Source organism: Myxine glutinosa, chromosome 4 (assembly GCF_964187855.1).
Source record: "Myxine glutinosa chromosome 4, kmMyxGlut1.1, whole genome shotgun sequence".
In the NCBI taxonomy this organism is placed as follows: domain Eukaryota; kingdom Metazoa; phylum Chordata; class Myxini; order Myxiniformes; family Myxinidae; genus Myxine; species Myxine glutinosa.
Window position 1 is genome coordinate 22,610,259 of NC_136264.1, and position 19,080 is coordinate 22,629,338.

The window sequence follows — 19,080 nt, forward strand, 5'->3', positions numbered from 1 at the left end:
ATCCTTTCACCTTCTCCATTCCTCACATCATATCCGTAACCCCCAAGAACTCCCTCAAAACCATCCATACTCCTTCCCACATGTCCATTTAGGTCTCCTCCGACCACAACAACTTTCTCATCTTTCACGTTTTCCATCAGCTTCTCTATTGCACACCAGAACTTGTCCCTCTCCATCGCTCCTACCGACCTGTGGAGCATATCCCGAGATGACGTTCACCAAGAGCTTTCCAAACATCATTGTCACCATCATCCACCTTTCACTCACTCTAGTCACACTCACCACACTGTCTACAAACTCCTCAGAAAACAGGACACCAACACCATGCATGCCTTCCGGGCACCCTTGCCACACAAACTTGTATTTCTGTCCCTGCCTTCCCTTCACCATTCTCACACCACTTCCCTTCCATCTCGTCTCCTGCACACAACATATGTCCACTCTTCTTCTGACCAATACTTCCACCACTTCTCCTGATCTCCCTGTCATTGTCTCTACATTCCATGTCCCAAACCTCAGAAACCGATCTCCACGTGGGGCATCAGACGTTATGTCGTCATAAATGGAGTGATTTCCACCCTTGCTTCGATCGGGTTCCCCACCTTCAGTTTTGACGAGAGGGAGTGAGGTCCCCCACAGGGTACTTCGGGCTGTACCATGCCCATATGTAATTGTAACTGTCACGGTGGTACTTTATTCCCATGGCGGTGGGGATGTTGTTGGGTATGTTGTGTGGACTTATGGTATGATATGGACTTGGGTATGTTGTTGGGTATGTTGGTATGGACCACATTATTCCTTTTCGGATCTACCAAGTGAAACCACGCTATCAGCCATGGTTCACTCCGGCGTGTCCTGCTGCTATCACCCATCGTAATCACTTTTTCAAACAGTATCATCGTGTTGGCGCGAGTGAGGTGCATCATTTGCTTCACCTGGCGAGCAACCACTGCAAACGATTATTGGAGAATGCCAAGCGACAGTATGCAGAATCTGTTTGTGATTCCTTCTCAAATAAACGGCTACGTTCCAGAGATTTTTTGAGAATTGCTAATAGCATTCTCAACCGTAATCGCTCATAGATTCCTGTCCTCTTCAATGGCCCTGAAGTTCTTTCTCCTTCTATTGATAAAGTCAACCTCTTCACTGAGCATTTTGCTACAAGCTCCACACTTGAAGACCATGGACATCCATTGCCTATTTGTCCTCCCCATCTTGACACCAGGCTTTCCACTATCATCATAACACCCAAGAAAGTTGCTGAGATTATTCAAGGCTTGACATTTCCAAATCTACTGGATCAGATAGAATCCCAGCAATTGCTTTAAAGATGTGTTCACCTGAACTGTCATTTGTTCTCTCAAAACTATATTGTTTGTGTCTGTCAAAGTCTGTGTTTCCACTTACCTGGAAGCAGGCTTCTCTAGTCCCTATCTTTAAAGTCTCCGGTGAGATTTCTGATCCTTCTAACTATCGGCATGTTTGCCTTCTACCCATTATAAGCACAGTGATTAAATCCTTGATCAAATGACAACTCATGACTCATCTGGAAACCCATAACCTCCTAAATGATGTCCAGTATGGCTTTCGACAGTCAAGGTACAAGGCTGATGTTCTCTCCCTAACCACCGAACATGTGAATAGGGCTTTGGATCATCGTGAAGAAACCAGGGTTGTTGCTCTCGAAGTGTGACACAAGAGCCTCATCCATCATCTAAAATCATATGGAATTTCTGGATAATTGCTTGATACAATCTCTGACTTCTTTGCAAATCGTCGAATCGCTGTGGTACATGAGGGACAGTCGTTCCTTATCCATAATACGATTGCTGGTGTTCTTCAGGGGTCTGTGTTGAGTCCAATATTGTTCTTGTTATCGATCAATGATCTGCCTGATTGTATTCTTTCTCAATTAAGCATTTACGCAGATGACTCAACACTGTATACTACCTACCCAGGTAGCCTTGTCTCTTCCTAACCACGACCATGCCAGTGCCACTCTCAGTCACCACCTAGAGAGTGTGATAAACTGGGAAAAAGACTAGCTTCCTACTTTGAACCAAAAAAGACCCACTTGTTGTCTGTGTCTAGTTCAAGATAACCTTGTTATCCAACTCTGCCTATGGATTATTAATCTTTGCAGGAACCTCCTGTCTGCTTGGATTGGATATCAGTTCAAACCTCAGCAAGGAAAACTACATCTCTGATGCAGCTAAAAGAGCATCCCAGCACCTTGGCTGCTTATTTCATGCTCGACGATACCTTTCTCAAGCTATAGGCCTCAAGCTGACACCGTGTATCGTTCAATCCCGTTCCGAGGTCAGAGAGACTAAAAAATAATCACTGGTAATCTGAGTACGTGCCGAGTTGTAGCACATACAAAAAGTTTAACTAACAGATCCTGCCAGTTTGAAAGTTTTCCACGCGTTTATGTCGCACTACTTTGTCTTGCATCGAAGGCACTAATTTTGAATCTAGGCCTATCAGAACACTTGCTTGGGTCACATGACATACAAAATGGTGGCGCCCATGTCGCACTGAATGTTTAGTCATGGCCTCGGGAAAATCGCGTTTAAAGTGCTTCATGCACTTTGAACACGTCGTGAATGACATAACTTCGCCGTTTACGCCTCTTAGATGGAGTAAATATCGTGAATGCCTGCAGACGAGGCTGCAATTGGACGGTGAGTGTCACAATCTTGCCAACAGACACCAGCATCTGGTCAACGTCGAGTTCACCAACACCTCCACGAATCTACGATACACCTCCACGAGTCTATGTTCTACCTCCACGAGTCTGGGATCTACCTCCACGAGTCTAGGATCTACCTCCACGGGTCTATGATCTACCTCCACGGGTCTAGGATCTACCTCCACGAGTCTAGGATCTACCTCCACGAGTCTAGGATCTACCTCCACGAGTCTAGGATCTACCTCCACGAGTCTAGGATCTACCTCCACGAGTCTAGGATCTACCTCCACGAGTCTAGGATCTACCTCCACGTGTCTAGGATCTACCTACACTGCTAATTATACCCCAAGTTATTGTGCAGGGTGGGACGAAACAAACTCTGTTGTACAATGTCTGCATCGGTGGGTGATATTGGATATGCGTCCGCCTGCGTTCGATGTCAACCCACTGTTTACGTTTGATCTCGATTAAAGGTCACATGACAGAGGTAAAACCTCAGATGTTTCAAACTCGAGTTATGATCTGCAAAAATATTTTCAAAGGGCACATGTTCTGTTACACCCAAAGATTTAATCTGTCCATCTTTGCACAGCAGGCCATTGTGGTGTCAAATTTGGTTGTTGTTGTAGTATCACTTCGGACAGTTCTCTCGAACAAGCCCGTGACACAAAGACAGCGGATCGATCTCCCAGAAACGACCCAGAGATCCCCCACATCTAGGATGGTGTGACCCACCTTCACGAAGTCAGGGCCACGTCAGAGTTGGAGAAAGAGAGAAACAGGGACAAGAGGGAAAGGGACGGTCCATGGGGACCAATCGGCACTCCGACCCTAATAAAGCAATGACCTGACGAATCCGGGCAGCAGGACAGAATGGGGAAGATTTTGTCCCCGAATTGCATTGGGGGGAGGAGGGGAGAGGGTTCGACCACCATGAAGAAGCATCCGCGATATTTACTGTCAAGTTTGATTGAAATCCCTTCTCTCGTGCACAAGTTGTGGTAACCAAGATTTTAAATTAAAGGCCATGGTCACATGACCATGGTCCCTTTGACCTTTTCAACCCAAAATCGAACCAGTTCATCTTTGCATTACAGTTCATACCAATTTTGTTATCATACCAATTATTACAGTTCATACCAATAACCCAATTCCATAAGCGGTTATTCTGGAAACGAAAGTCTGGTACGGACCGACAACCGGACGGACAACCGTCCTGCGGAGGCATAAAAACGTGCACTGTATACTAATTAAAAAAATTAAATGCTCACGATCACCTTGCTGTTCTACCTGAGCTAAATAATTGCTGATTAATTCTACCTGAGATTTTTCAAGTAGATTGCTTGATCTTGTGCGTTATTCTGTTTGTCTGTTTGTCTGTCTGTCTGTCTGTTTGTTTGTCTGTCTGTCTGTCTGTCAGGCGCCTACAGGTCACAATTTTCAACCGATCTTCACGAAATTTCACCAAATTGTAGAGTTGATCATAAGCAAGAAGCTTATTGTTTTTGGGATCAAAAGGTCAATAGGTCAACATAGGCCAAAATTCACCAACTTTGTCGAATTTCTAAAATCCTCAATTTTCATCCGATTGCCTTGAAATTTTAAGAAGATTTGTGCTACTTGAGCCGTGGACATTCAGAATTTTCGCATACATCGAAGCCTGTATCTTTGCGTATTGACACGACGGTGAATAAACTATCATGCGATTTACTTCAGGTGTGTGCCTTATTATCGATGGATTGATACTTATTGTATCAATGGATTATCATATATTCATCGGATTCATACCGCCGACCATAATACCAAGCTTCCCTACTCTACATTCACTATGCTATCCCTGGTCATCATGCGGTCCCCATATGCATCTGGAGGCATTTTTAGTGTCGCCCCCTTCATCCGTTGTTTTCCAGACAACCACGAAACGTCATCAATAAGCAGTATCCCTTCCATATGCCAAGCTTACCCATTTTCGAGAGGATATCTCTGATGGTTTCGAAAATATTTTGGGTTAATTTCGGAGAAATTCAATGAATTTTACAGTAGGTACGTACGACAAAAGTACATTTTTTACATTTCCGCTGTATGATGCGCGCGTAAGTAAGAGCCTTCAAAACTGGCAGGGCCACAGAACCATGGGAGGTCTGTGCTTAGCATAAATTCCTAGGCTGAATTATATGTACTGACGGAGATACCACGCCGCAAAGTCGGCACCGGAGCTAAAAACCCTCCTTTTTGACTCTACATGACCTAGTTTGACGTGGTCGTTCACGGAAACTGGCAGGATTTCAGAGTTAAACTTTTAACACAAGGTCAGGCATGTTGTATACAATAAAACAATGCATAGAAATCGTAGTCCCACGAGTTCGGAACGAAACTCATTTTTTGGCACTATTTCAGGCCTCAGCTTGAGGCCTACTACTATGCTCCATCTATACAAGGCCACTTAATGACCTGTTAAGGAGTATCATTTCTATATTTGGGCTGTTGCGCTGACCTGTCACCTATCTCTTCTTGACAGAATCCAGTGACGTGCTGCCATTCTGGTGGGGCAGGAGTTGGCATCATCCCTGGAACCTCTCTTAGTCCACTGCTCTGTTGCTTCCTTGAGCCTTTTCTATACCAATATATTACCATGGAATGTGCTCTGAGGGTCTCACAGGTTGTTCTACCTGAGCATACTTTCAGTCACTCCACACATTTGGCAGTCTTCCCATCCATACACTGTATCTGTCCCAAGGAGTAAGACTGTGAGGTATTCTTCTCGTTTTTTTCCCCCCAGCACTGCATCACTCTGGAACAGTTTACCTACATTCTACTTTCCCTGCAATCCCAACCTACCTCAATTGAAGAGGAATGGCAATATATTCCTTTTTTCTGTCTAACATCTATACTTTACTTTGTGTAGCCCCCACCTCGAGTGGCCTTAGAGGCTTTGTGGCAGACAATATCTCTTTTAAGAAAAAAAAAGAGTACGAATAACTGATGTAACGTGTTAGATAAGGTGATGTCATAGACACTGGGTAAAACGGCAGTAAAACTCGGAATTTATTTATGTTTATACACCTTTAAACTTCTTTAAACCTTTACTTAAATTAATTATACTGGCGTGACTCGGCGAGCTCTGCGCGCCTCACCACACTCGTTTCATAGGAGTAGGCATCTTTGACCACGCCTGCTTTCTCAGGGAGTGAGGGATGGCGGTAATGGTGGGTGGGGGTTGGTGGTGGATGGTGATGGTGGGATGGTGGGGGAGAGCAGCCAAAATTGGGTCTTCAGGGACTTCTGGGTCTTTTGGGCCTTCGGGGTATTTTGGGTCTTTTGGTTCCTCTGGGTCTTCGAGAACCGTCACGTCGAGAGCGTGCATTCGCCATGTCGGCGATATTATCGCCCCCTTCTTGTCCGAACCGGACAAGAAGGTATCAAACCTAAATAAATCAAGCAAAAATGAAAAACCAAAAACGCATTATAAGGCCGAAGAAAATATATTGCTGGTCTCTGGTCAGACCAAAGTTCCAGAATTGATGCAGGGATGCAGTTTTTTTTTTGTTTTTTTTTTTAAGCATGGATTGCACATATAAAGGTGTTTTTGTGGCCTCATGCCTTGCGGTCCTCCTCATCTGCTGTGGCGCCGTCCAGAGAGAAATTAAAGACAGCTAATAGGACTGGTAGGCCTTTTTGTAAATAATGAACACAAGCTTAATAAGTTATTTTAAAGTGTATTTATTCTGAAAATCATTCATTTATTCAAGCATATTATAGACTGACTTGCATGGTTGGTAAACGAGTGTTTTGTTTTTTTAATACAAACATGGTGTGAATACCTTGTTGTACTATTTCTACAAGTAGGCAAGGTTGCAGCATTTTCAAGATTCAAGATTTCAAGATTGATTTCAGGATTCTTCAAAGCCTTCTTTCTATTTGACTATTAGTCAAATATTAGAAGTTTATAAACTTCCTTTTTCTTTTCAAAATGGTTGACTTCGTTGGAGTAGCTTTGCAGGTGTGACATATTGGGTATATGTCCTGAGCTTGAGGTCCACTCAGCAAATCATCTCCCGATGCACAATGCAAACAGACTGCTGCGAACACCCCAGAAGAATAGTAGGTCACCTCAACTGGCTGAACACATTGCAAGGCCTTCCTCACAAACACTCTCTTCAAAATATGCTCTCTCTCGGGATCTAAATCATGTGGCACAAAGTCTTCAGGGTCTGTCCCACAAGTGTAGTCAACTTGACTCAGGGCAGCATCCAGCTGATCTAGTTGCTCCTGTTTTAGCTTTCGTGCTGCATGCAGGGCCCCTAGGTTTATCACACTCCTGACAAGAAACTGTTATTTTGACACGTGCTGACGTTTGTGCGGATGGATTAAAGGGTAGTCCATGGGCCGTCTTTTGTCCTTCTGTGAGTGATGGGCGGTCACATTCAGTTGTCGGAGTTCCATACACTTCAGTAAACCCCTTGTAGTGGAGTCCATCAGCAGCCATGATGGGATCGGGAAGGTGATGGAGCTTTTCAAACTCAGCTTCTGGCAGTTTTGGGGCTTTGTGGAATTGACATCCAGGATCAGAACACTTCTTGACACAGAAACTGTAGTGTCTGACTTGGCAGTGCTTGTCAAAGAAGTTCTTCAGACTATCTGATTTGTTTAGGACTTCCATGGTGGCTTTTGGGGGCAAATCTGCATCGATCTGGTGGACATGGTCATGATGGGCATCCATTTCATCACGAGTGGCAGGACTAAAATATTTAAAGGGGACGTCCTTCAACTTTAACTGGTGGAACAGGGATGATATCAGGCAGATGGTGTCCTGGAGGCTATCAGACAGTGAGTCATTGAGGCCTGGGTCCTTTGTGGCAGCTGTACAGATGTCTGTAACACTATTGCACTTGGCTAGCAAAACCTCCATTTCTGATGACATTTCCTGGTGCATGACTCCAACAGCCTGCAGAGCTAAATTCAAAATCGACATGATTCGCTCACATGGATTTTTCCAGGAATGGCCAGGTGGTGTTCGTACTGCAATGATGGCATCAAAATCACCCTAAGGAATAATGCAATGAGTGACAGCTGTACCGAGAGGTAGTTTACTCTGTGGTCTGGACCACCATCAGAATATAAGAACATCACTTCCTTCAATTGTTCTTCGCCACCTTTAAGAATCTTTATCATCTCTGTGGCATGGCGTAAAGGTGAGGAGGACTGGAAAACTGAATCCTTCAAGGCAGTGTAGACTTGACCCTGGTAAAAACTGCCCTCTATAGTCTCTGGAATGTCAATCTGAAGGACTACACTAGGTGTCAAGGTCATCTTGGTAAAGTCATGGTCCGACACCTCAAAGGACTGGTTTAGGCCTATCAGAACTTTCTTCACCCTCTCGACTGTGGCAACTAGGTGTCCAGGTTCACCAACTTTCACTTTATGTCTGTCATCAACACACAGCATTTCTGAATGTCCTCGCAGCATGACAGCCATCTCCTTGAGATATCGAAACAAAGCAGATGCATAGTGGGTGTCCTGATGTTCTTTGCACAACTGCCTCTGCTGTATCATAAATTTGATTTTAAGGCGGCCTGTGTACTGCAGAGATGCCTTTGATGTTGGGTTTTTTGGCCAGAACTGTAATCGAAGCCACTGCGGTGATGGTATGGGAACATCTGGAGGACACCCCTTTGAAACACATTCAAGTAGATTTGGGACAGACATAGCTGTTGCCAAGTGTGTCACAGTTCCATGACGTCTTTCCTCTACTGCAGTTTCTACAACATTCTCCATATATTTCTCAACTTCTACCCAAAAAGGCTCATACTTTGATGGCCTCCCTGGGTTGTGCTCCCTCAGGTCAATAACAATATCCGGGTCACCAAGCTCAAGAAACTGCTTAACACGTTTGTCTATGACAGCAGTATTTGCATCGTGTGCAGATGTGCAGTCCCCTGTAAGTCTTTCGTACATCTCCCTCAAATAACAGGGTTTGATCTGAGCAATTTTGCCAAACATAGAGAGAAACTCACTATGCATCTGCCTTGTATGGAACTGGGGCAATTGGTTTTGGACTGATTGTGACACACACACGGATTTGGACATGATGGCATCACAGGAAGGTGTTGACATTTCAGGGACTTTCCAAATGAAATGAAAATTACTCACATTCCCACCTGGAGTATGTGTGTATAAAACAGTAGGGAATTCAAGTCCATGGTTTTTCAGTTGTGTCAATTCTTCATATCGTATTTTCCTATCAAGTGATAAAAAGTCATTCACAAAAACTGGAACGAAGTCTTCCCGAAGAATTACTAGTAGGTCACCAAGCTTGTGCTAAAATAAAGTATTAAAATACTTCCCGAATTCCAGACAGTCACTAACTTCTTCCGCAAGGGGGATAGCTTGGAAAAATCCGCCGGGGAATAATCCAACCATCGCAGTGACCTTCGATCCAGCGTGTTCCACGTCCAGAACAAATTGATCAGCACTGCCGGAGGCCAGAGTCCCATCGCACACCGATTCGTACACATAAAGAAGACTTGCCGAGCCATCACACGACACAATGCCGAAAGGTCGAAGAGTTTTCACTCCACAAACAAGAGATACAGAAATAAGCGGCATATTTAGACCACAAAAGAACTAATTTGACTCACAATGTTTGTCCGAGTTTTCACCACGCCGCCATTTTAATATACATGTGTTATGAGCCGGCAGCGCAATTCCCGTGAGGCGCGCATAATTGCACGGCATTATTTATGTTTAATGTGCTCTATAATTAATTTATCATTTGCTCTATATATAGACGGCGCACACTGTTGTACGTACCGTTGGAAAAAAAAAAATTGTTGACGCGCAGGGGCAAAATCGACGCGCGCGCTGACCAGAGACCGTAAATATATTTTTTTGGGCCTAAAGCATAACCAAGGCTTACAAGGCGTCTCAAAATCGGGTAGGCCGCACTCAAAATAGGCCCGCTCTCAATCTCTCTCTCTCTCAAACACAAAGCAGTCGAAAAAAACAGGAGAACAAAACGCCAGAGGCACATGGGATGTAGAAGGAAAGGAGAGAAAGGATGGGGGGGGGGGGCTGTAGGGACAAAACCAATACACTGACGGCTCACCACAACACAGAGCAGCTGCATGCGGTGGCCATGACGCCACACCCAAATCACAACAGCCAGAGGGGGTGAGAGAGGGAGAGAGGGAGAGAGGGAGAGAGGGAGAGAGGGAGAGAGGGAGAGAGGAAGAGAGGAAGAGAGGAAGAGAGGAAGGGAGGAAGGGAGGAAGGGAGGAAGGGAGGAAGGGAGGAAGAGAGGAAGAGAGGAAGAGAGGAAGAGAGGAAGAGAGGAAGAGAAAGAGAAAGAGAAAGAGAAAGAGAAAGAGAAAGAGAAAGAGAAAAAGAGAGAGAGAGAGAGAGAGAGAGAGAGAGAGGAGAGAGAGAGAGAGAGAGAGAGAGAGAGAGAGAGAGAGAGAGAGATATGGAGATGGAGATGGAGATGGAGATGGAGATGGAGAGAGAGAGATTGAGAGAGAGAGAGAGAGAGAGAGAGAGAGAGAGAGAGAGAGATGGAGATGGAGAGAGAGAGATGGTGAGAGAGATGGAAAGAGAGAGAGATGGAGAGAGAGAGATGGAGAGATGGAGAGAGAGATAGATGGAGAGAGTGAGATGGAGAGAGAGAGATGGAGAGGTTGAAGACAATATTTGAAAGCAAAATTAAAACTCTGTAATTATTTTGTGACCAATATCAAATTAAACTTTGTAGAGGAAGCAAGGAAGTTTCCCTTTTTTCATTTTTGTATTTTTCTTTTTTGGACAGAGTCGAGGCTTGTGCAAGAGCAAACACATTAAACACAAAAACACAGTAAGTGGAACAGGAGACAAGAGGGGGAGAGAAAGGGAAGCACAAAGCACATCAACAGTAGAGAACAGGGACATCATCTGTGGAAGGGGGTGGGCTGAGGGGGGGTGGGGGGGGGGGAGAAGAGGGGTACACGGTAGAAAACAAATGGACACGAATAGTAATTTTATGAAAGAAGTCGGAGATTGAAAGAGGTGGCTTTGGATTTGTATTAACGGGATCAAGGTTTTCGATGGGGGAAGATTGGAGATGGTGAACAGCTGTTTTGAAGACCTGGAGGGAGGAGTGGGATTGAAGAGAGTGAGGTAGTTTGTTCCAGAGGCGGGAGAAAAGAGGAATTAAAGAGTGAAGGTGACCAGAGAGTCTTGATTTTGGCATTTTCACCAGAAGAGGTTTGCTGGCAGGTCTTGTGCGACCTGTAAGAGTATTTGGGGGACAGACCACAGACAGAGTCGGGGGAGCTCGGCCGAAGAGGAGTCGGGAGAAGACAGTAAGACGACCAACCTGCCGATGGTGAGAGAGTGAAAGGCCCTCAGAATCAGCTTCATCGCGGGAGATACCAATGATTCTGAAATCTTTGGTTTCTACAACGTAAAGCCGAGCTTGGTGTGAAGCAGGAGCACCAGCCCAGAGGGAAGAGCAGTATTCCATTGAGCTGTGGATGAAAGCTTTTTAAGTGCCAAGAAAGTACTTCGCAAGACGGCGGTTGCCCAGTCGGCGACTGGCTTTGGTGACCAGCTTGGAAATGTGGTTTTCCTCGGATAGATCATGGCAGATTGTGAGAACCAAAAGCTTGAGTGACAGAACTTCTTTGAGTGGATTGTTGAGAAAGTAGATGGGAGGGTTTCCAGACAGTCTTTCCAGACATAGTGAGGGTGTGAGATTTGTCAGGATTGAAATGTTCCACTTGTTTGACCAGTTTGTGATTTTATCCAGGTCTTCTGAGAGTGAAGAGGCTGCTGCCAGCCAATCTGAGGGTTGAGATATGAAGCAGGAGAGAGTGGAGTCATCAGAGAAGAGATAGAGAGGATTTTCCAGAGTCGGAGCGATAGTTACTGAAGACCAGAAAAGGCACAGGGCCCAGAACACTGCCTTGAGGAACTCCAGTCTGGACGGGAAGGATAGATGAGAGAATTCCATTCAGGGCCACACGTTGACTGCGACTGGAGAGGAAGTCCGCAAGCCATGCGTGGAGATTCACATGGATTCCATATGAAGAGAGTTTGGGAAAGCAGGGAGGGGTGCCAGACCCTATCGAAGGGAAGAGATATGGCAAGGGGGACGGCTTTGGTTTCCTGTTTGGTGTTGAGGACCTCCATCCATTGTTGAGACAGCAGAAGAATCATGTCCAGAGTCGAGTAACATGGTCTGAATCCAAATTGATGATAAAGCTCACCCTTTATTGGGAGAACTGCAGGTGTATTCCAAGTATAATACTTTATTGACAACTTCCAATTCCTAAATCACTTTGTTGACAATTCACTCTGTGCGATTCCAACTCAATGGATAACTGCAGGTATAATTGTAAAAAGTGAAACATGGAGTCCACAAAACTTTTGAATCATGTTTTGTAATTTCCTCAGTTGTCGTGGGGAAAGAGTTGCATCAAAGAATGTTGCTGGATCTGATGTTCTGCTTGGTTCATATTGTGTAGAGGTAAAGGGTGTGACTGATCCGGTTGTTGCATTTTATGAAGTTTTTACGTGTCTATATTGGTTTAATTTTCGATGGAATTTAATGAACAAACCGTGTGACCTATTCAGTACGAATTAGAATGTGTGTTAAGTTGGTTCAGTTACTTCCTCACCTGGAGATAAAAGAAGTGTTGATATTGTTGGTAAAGTTTTAGTGGTGGTTGGTAAGGTTTCAGTGATTGTTAGTCCCGTTTCAGTGGTTGTTGGTACAGTTTCAGTGGTTGTTGTCGACAAAGTTTCAGTGGTTGTTGTTGGCACAGTTTCAGTGGTTGTTGTTGGCACCGTTTCAGTGGTTGTTGTTGGCACAGTTTCAGTGGTTGTTGTTGGCACAGTTTCAGTGGTTGTTGTTGGCACAGTTTCAGTGGTTGTTGGTCAGGTCTTGCAGGTCAGGTCAGGTCAGGTCTTTTAGCTCTTTCAGGAGCCTCGATTCAGTATACAAAAAAAAAAAAAAAAAAAAAGGTGTCAGTGGTTGTTGGTAATGTTTCAGTGGTTGTTGTTGGCACAGTTTTAGTGGTTGTTGGCACAGTTTCAGTGGTTGTTGTTGGCACAGCTTCAGTGGTTGTTGGCACGGTTTCAGTGGTTGTTGGTATGGTTTCAAAGGATGTTGTTGGCACAGTTTCAGTGGTTGTTGGCACAGTTTCAGTGGCTGTTGGCACAGTTGCAGTGGTTGTTGGCACAGTTTCAGTGGTTGTTGGCACAGTTTCAGTGGCTGTTGGCACAGTTGCAGTGGTTTTTGGCACAGTTGCAGTGGTTGTTGTTGGAGCAGTTTCAGTGGTTGTTATTGGAGCAGTTTCAGTGGTTGTTGTTGGAGCAGTTTCAGTGGTTATTGTTGGAGCAGTTTCAGTGGTTGTTGCTGGAACAGTTTCAGTGGTTGTTGGTAAGGTTTCAGTGGATGTTGGTAAGGTTTCAGTGGTTGTTGTTGGTACAGTTTCAGTGGTTGTTGATGGTACCGTTTCAGTGGATGTTGTTGGTAAAGTTTCAGTGGTTGTTGTTGGCACAGTTTCAGTGGTTGAGGTTGGTAAAGTTTGAGTCGTTGTTGGTAATGTTTCAGTGGTTGTTGGTAAGGTTTCAGTGGTTGTTGTTGGTGCAGTTTCAGTGGTGGTTGATGGTACAGTTTCAGTGGATGTTGTTGGTAAGGTTTCAGTGGTGGTTGTTGGTTCAGTTTCAGTGGTTGTTGATGGTACAGTTTCAGTGTTTGTCGTTGGTAAAGTTTCAGTGGTTGAGGTTGGCACAGCTTCAGTGGTTGTTGTTGGTACAGTTTCAGTGATTGTTGATGGTACAGTTTCACTGGATGTTCTTGGTAAAGTTTCAGTGGTTATTGGTACAGTTTCAATGGTTGTTCGCACAGTTTCAGTGGTTGTTATTGGTGCAGTTTCAATGGTTGTTGTTGGTGCAGCTTCAGTGGTTGTTGGTAAAGTTTCAGGGTTTGTTGCTGGCACAGTTTCAGTGGTTGTTGGCAAAGTTTCAGTGGATGTTGTTGGTAAAGTTTCAGTGGTTGTGGTTATTGGTACAGTTTCAATGGTTGTTCGCACAGTTTCAGTGGTTGGTGTTGGCACAGTTTCAGTGGTTGTTGTTGACACCGTTTCAGTGGTTGTTGGTGAAGTTTCAGTGGTTGTTGTTGGCATAGTTTCAGTGGATGTTGTTGATAAAGTTTCAGTGGCTATTGGTACAGTTTCAATGGTTGTTCGCACAGTTTCAGTGGTTGTTGTTGGTGCAGTTTCAATGGTTGTTGTTGGTGCAGCTTCAGTGGTTGTTGGTAAAGTTTCAGTGTTTGTTGCTGGCACAGTTTCAGTGGTTGTTGGCAAAGTTTCAGTGGTTGTTGTTGACACAGTCTCAGTTGTTGTTGGTACCGTTTCAGTGGTGGTTGTTGATACCGTTTCGGTGGTGGTTGTTGATACCGTTTCGGTGGTTGTTTCTGCTGAAGAAAATAAGATTTGCATTGTGGATTTATAGTTCCCATAATGATGGTAATGGCACCGCTGTTCACCATCTCCAATGGAGGCAAACATTTATCAAGTCAAACGATCCTTTACTTTGTCGACAAAAGGAATTTGTGAGCACATTGTATTTGTTTTGACCAGGTTAACTGCGTGGATGAATACGGGTCAATCGTCAACAGATGATCCATCCCACCATCCTATTGGCGACTGGGTGGCTCCGGCATCAACCAATGAGCATTGAGCTTATTACTCCATCTATAAAACGTTGGGTTGCCCAATAAATTCCCACATCCATACGTTCCATGAAAAAATAGGGGCAATACCCCTGGTCGCTCACCGAGTAGAACAAAGCAGTATACTACACGGACTAAAGGTATTTTAAACCAATTTCAATGGTTGCTTGAAGACAGCGCAGCATGTACAATCATACAAACCTAATCATAAGACTTTAAACAAACAAACAAAAACAAAAAAAATATTTGGGGGGACAACTCCACCCCCCAACCCCCAAACACTCCCTTTGGGCCCGGTTTTATAATGCCACAAACAAAGTTTGGTACATCATGGGTGATGATCGCAACGTTGTGGTCACGTTTAATTGGTCTTCAAATACCTATTTGGGAGGGGGGGTGAGGGGGAAGGAGGGGAGGGGGGTCAAACCTGGATCCACATTGACACCCGGAAGACCCCCTTATTAGAGATCGATTTTTTTTTTAATGCCGTGAACAAACTTTAGCAAACAACATAACAAATATAATTTGTGCAAAGTTTGGTCACAATCCCATCAGCGGTTTCGGAGAAGAAGTTGCAAGTGTTTATGGACTGCCGGACGGATGACGTGCCATCTTATCAGCTCCCCGAAACTTCGTTCCAGGTGAGCTAAAAATTATAACGTGGTTCTTCATTGTTGTGCACAACTGGTGGGGCAGCCTTTCAAATGCAGGGCAATTCCTCAATGTGTGTGGCTTCCATTGGCAGGATGTTATGCTGGAGGACCCACATTCTGGCAGTAATTGGTGGACTTTAAAAATCCGAGTGTCATTCGCAAAAAGGAGGCAAGAACTAAAGCAAGCACTTTCGCCAAATTCTAAATTGCTGTTCTAACCTACAGGGGGTACTTAAAAGAGGCACAGCCATGCATCCAGCAATGGTCCAAATCAGCAGCCACCTTTCACAGAGACACTATGATGATTACTTGGGGAAAGCAGACGGCACAGGGCTGAGCATATTTGTTAAGCTTCTTCTTCTTATCGTGTCCACGGACAGTCCATACATGGCCAAGGCAAAACTGGACACATTTTTGCGCCTTGTCGTTGAATCCGGCAAGATCTGCAACAGTGCAGGATTGCTCCAGCGATGGCCATTGCAGGAGATGTTGCATAGTCTGTGGCTAAGTTCCAAGTGGTCTGGCTGGTTGTATATACCCGTTTGTTTTGTGACACCTTTGAACGACCTACACCAGTCCTAAGTCTGTTAAGGCACTTCCATGTTACCCAGTTACAATTAGCTCCTGGAGGAAGGCTTTCATCAGGTAGAATTTCCATCGCTGGGGGTTTTTGGCAAGCCGGTCTTTCCACAAAGCGATGCGGGCTTCAAATGGGGTTGATTGTAATGAAACAACACTGTTCATGAAGCTCTTCCTTGAGTTTAGGCGGCTGAGTGTCGGTGTATGACCATGCAGAGAGTGCCTCTCATCTGATGTGACGGAGTCACTCTTTCTTTCTGGCTGCCGTTCTTCTTATATCAGAGGGAGCTATTCCCACCAAGATATAAAAGCGATTGGTGTTTGTTGTTTTTAAAATTAAAACTAAACTAAATTAAAAAGGCATTAAAAGAGAGGTTGAGTAGGGTAGAGGATGATGTGGTTGAGCTTGAACGTGGTTGGATGTCATTGAAAGATCGTCTGTTGGGAGCCGTTGGTGAGGTATGTGGATGGACAAAAGGACCACCGAGGCACGCGGAAACATGGTGGTGGGATGAGGAAGTTGGAAAGAGGATTGACGAGAAGAGGAAGAGTTCAAGGAGTGGCACAAGGCGAAGGGTACGGGAGCAGAAAAAGCAGAGCATGAAAGTTATAAGGCAGCCAAGAAGGCTGCAAAGAAAGAGGTAGCAAAGGCACAGGAGGCATGAAGGAAAATGTTCGGAGAAAGCTTGGATTCGGAAGAGGGTCAGAGAGCGGTATTCAGGATTGCAAAGCAGATAGCGAAAGAGAGGTGTGATGTGATGGGGGTGAGTTGCTTGAAGGATGAAGTGGGACAAATCGTTGTGGACCCAGATGGAATGAAAGGAAGATGGAAAAGATAAATGGAAATGCTGTTGAATACAGAGAATGAATGGGATGGCAACATAAGAGAGTAACCCAGTTTTAGGACCGGCAGAGAAGATAACTGAGAAGGAAGTTGAGGAAGCGATAAAAGCAATGAAGAGTAGAAAAGCGGGAGGGCCGACGGGAGTTGTGGGAGATATGTTGAAGGCAGCAGGAAGTTGGGGTGTGAAGAGAATGACAGAGATCTGTAATCTGGTGGTGAAAGAAGGCCGCATTCCAGTGGTTTGGGAACTGAGTACCCTCGTCCCTCTATACAAGGGGAAATGTGACCCTCTGGAGAGTGGCTCGTACCGAGCGATAAAGTTATTGGAGCATGGAATGAAGGTATTGGAAAGGGTGTTGGAGAGGAGGACAAGGAAGAAAGTGAAGACCGACGAAATGCAGTTTGGAATTATGCCAGGAAGAGGAACGACAGACGCGCTCTTTATTGTGAGGCAGTTGCAGGAGAAGTACATGGAGAAGAGGAAGAAGTTGTTTCTTGGGTTTGTTGATCTGGAGAAAGCATTCGATAGGGTTCCACGCGAAGTATTGACATAGACATTGAGGAAGTTAGGAGTGGAGGAATGGTTGATCAGAGTGGTGATGGCAATGTACAAAAGAGCGCACACAGCTGTAAGGACGAAGGACGGTAACAGTGGTGAGTTTGAGGTGAAGGTGGGAGTGCATCAGGGGTCGGTACTAAGTCCACTACTATTTGTAGCTGTGATGGAGGTGCTGGCTCAGAACGAAAAGGAGGGTTTACCGTGGGAGTTGTTGTATGCAGATGATTTGGTGTTGATTGCGGAAAGTATGGATGGACTGAAGGAAAAGATGAACAAGTGGAAGGAATGTATGGAGACAAAAGGTCTGAAGGTGAATATACGAAAGACGAAGGTGATGGCAAGTGGTAAAGCATGTGGTGAGGTGGAAAGCACTGGAAAGTGGCCATGTGCTGTGTGCAGGAATGGTGTCGGAGTGAACTCCATTCAATGTACAATGTGCGCTGAGTGGGTTCATCAAAAATGTAGTGGTCAAAAATGAAGGTCATTAACCAGTGGCAGCTACATTCAAATGTAAGGTGTGCACAGAGGGAGCTGCAGATGGAGGAAATGTTGAGTTGGATCTTGGAGACGGCGTGAAGCTGGGAGGTGTGAAAACATTTTGCTACCTCGGAGACATCCTGAATGGAGAAGGTGTATCAGACTCGGTAACGGTTGCAAGAGTGAGATGTGCATAGAAGAAGCTTCAGGAACTGAGTGGCATGCTGATGAGGATGGGAGTGTCGTTGAAGCTGAAGGGAAAGGTGTATGCTGCATGTGTGAGAAGTGTTATGATTTATGGGAGCGAGACATGTGTAATGAACGTAGAGCAGCAACGAAGGCTGGAAAGGGTGGAAATGAGAATGGTTCGGTGGATGTGCGGAGTATCGTTGAGAGAGAGGAAGACAAATGGTGAATTGCGAAAGATGATGGGAATAGAGCCTGTGATTGATGCTGTGAAGAGGAACAGGTTGAGATGGTTTGGTCATGTGTTGAGGAAGGATGAAAGTGACTGGTTGAGAAGAGTGATGGAAATGAATGTGGAAAGAAGTAGAGGACGGGGAAGACCGAGAATGACTTGGCTAAAGAGGGTGGAAGAAGAAATGCGGGCAAGGGGGTTAACAAGGAGAGATGCAGAAAATAGGGCAAAATGGAGAAGATTGTCATGGGGACCGCAAGGCTAACCCCCGCTCCAGCAGGGAAAATGGCCTTAAAATGCATGTTGTTGTTTGTTGGTGTTTGTTGTTGTTTGTTGTTTTTAAACAACCTGTGATAGATCGGCAGCTTGCATTCAGAACGGCATCCATCTTCTTAGCATGAGTAGATCTTTCCCATGCAGGGCAGGCGTATTCAGTGGTGGTGGAGCAAAGAGCAAGTGCACTGTTTAGCTAACAGGGTTTTAGGTTGTGTTTGCAGGAGGATAAATAATAAATTTAAGGAGATAGCAAAAACACAACACAGAAATTTAGCCACACATCATCCAGACCATTCTGTTCAGTTTTGGTCACAACATCTAAGGGAAGGACAAAGCTGTCAGAGAGAGGGCTCAGCATAAAGTGAATACATTGATTCCAGACAAAGCTGGACCAGGTATGAAAGAAGCTAAAAGAGACAGGACTATAAACATTCCTCGAGTCTCGGCCTTGCAGCATACCTCAAACCAATTGTGGTGGGGAGAAACTCAGGAACCAGAGTAAATAACGTGCACATAAATCACATCAAGGGACAAAATTAAATTATGGTAAAAGTAGACGTAAAATACCAACTGATACGTATGATAACCTTCACACTAAAGGTAACACACACACACACAACAGGTAACACACACACACACACGACAGTAGCCTCTCCTGTCCCTACGGGTATGGTTGAGGCTAATTGGTATGATATATCAAGGACGCTGTGAAATGTAGATGGTACAGGATAGAAGATTGTGCAAAATTGGATAGAAGATTGTGGCATATTATTTGACAAAACTTACTTTTGTTACATAATATGCCAGTGTAACTATCCATACAGGTACACTAAAATGACGCTGGGATATTCGTGCAGGTGAAAAATGAACAG

At 44.8% G+C, this 19,080-nt stretch overlaps 3 protein-coding genes across 4 annotated transcripts in view; all 3 read right to left on the minus strand.

Annotated features, from left to right (window-relative positions):
• The window catches only part of LOC137425815 (uncharacterized), a 1,363,480-nt gene that overhangs the window by 274,955 nt on the left and 1,069,445 nt on the right, over positions 1–19,080 (minus strand). The window lies entirely within an intron of this gene.
• LOC137426059 (uncharacterized) overlaps positions 1–19,080 on the minus strand; it is a 121,665-nt gene that overhangs the window by 17,735 nt on the left and 84,850 nt on the right. The gene's annotated exons all lie outside the window — the stretch shown is intronic.
• LOC144891469 (uncharacterized) lies at positions 10,334–13,966 on the minus strand. Its single transcript, XM_078775086.1, has 2 exons — positions 12,664–13,966; positions 10,334–12,595 (listed from the first exon to the last, which is right to left on the minus strand). Exons 1-2 carry the CDS (start codon positions 13,852–13,854, stop codon positions 12,317–12,319), a joined length of 1,470 nt encoding a protein of 489 aa, XP_078631212.1. The 5' UTR covers positions 13,855–13,966; the 3' UTR covers positions 10,334–12,316.

What these genes read in the sequence shown, in the direction of transcription:
- LOC144891469 (XM_078775086.1), bottom strand. Translation starts at nt 13,854, where the DNA reads ATGCCAACAACAACCACTGAAACTTCACCAACAACCACTGAAACGGTG. An exon ending in TTTTTTTTTTTTTTTTTGTA is followed by an intron (nt 12,596 to 12,663) that starts TACTGAATCGAG and finishes ACCTGACCAACA; the next exon opens with ACCACTGAAACTGTGCCAAC.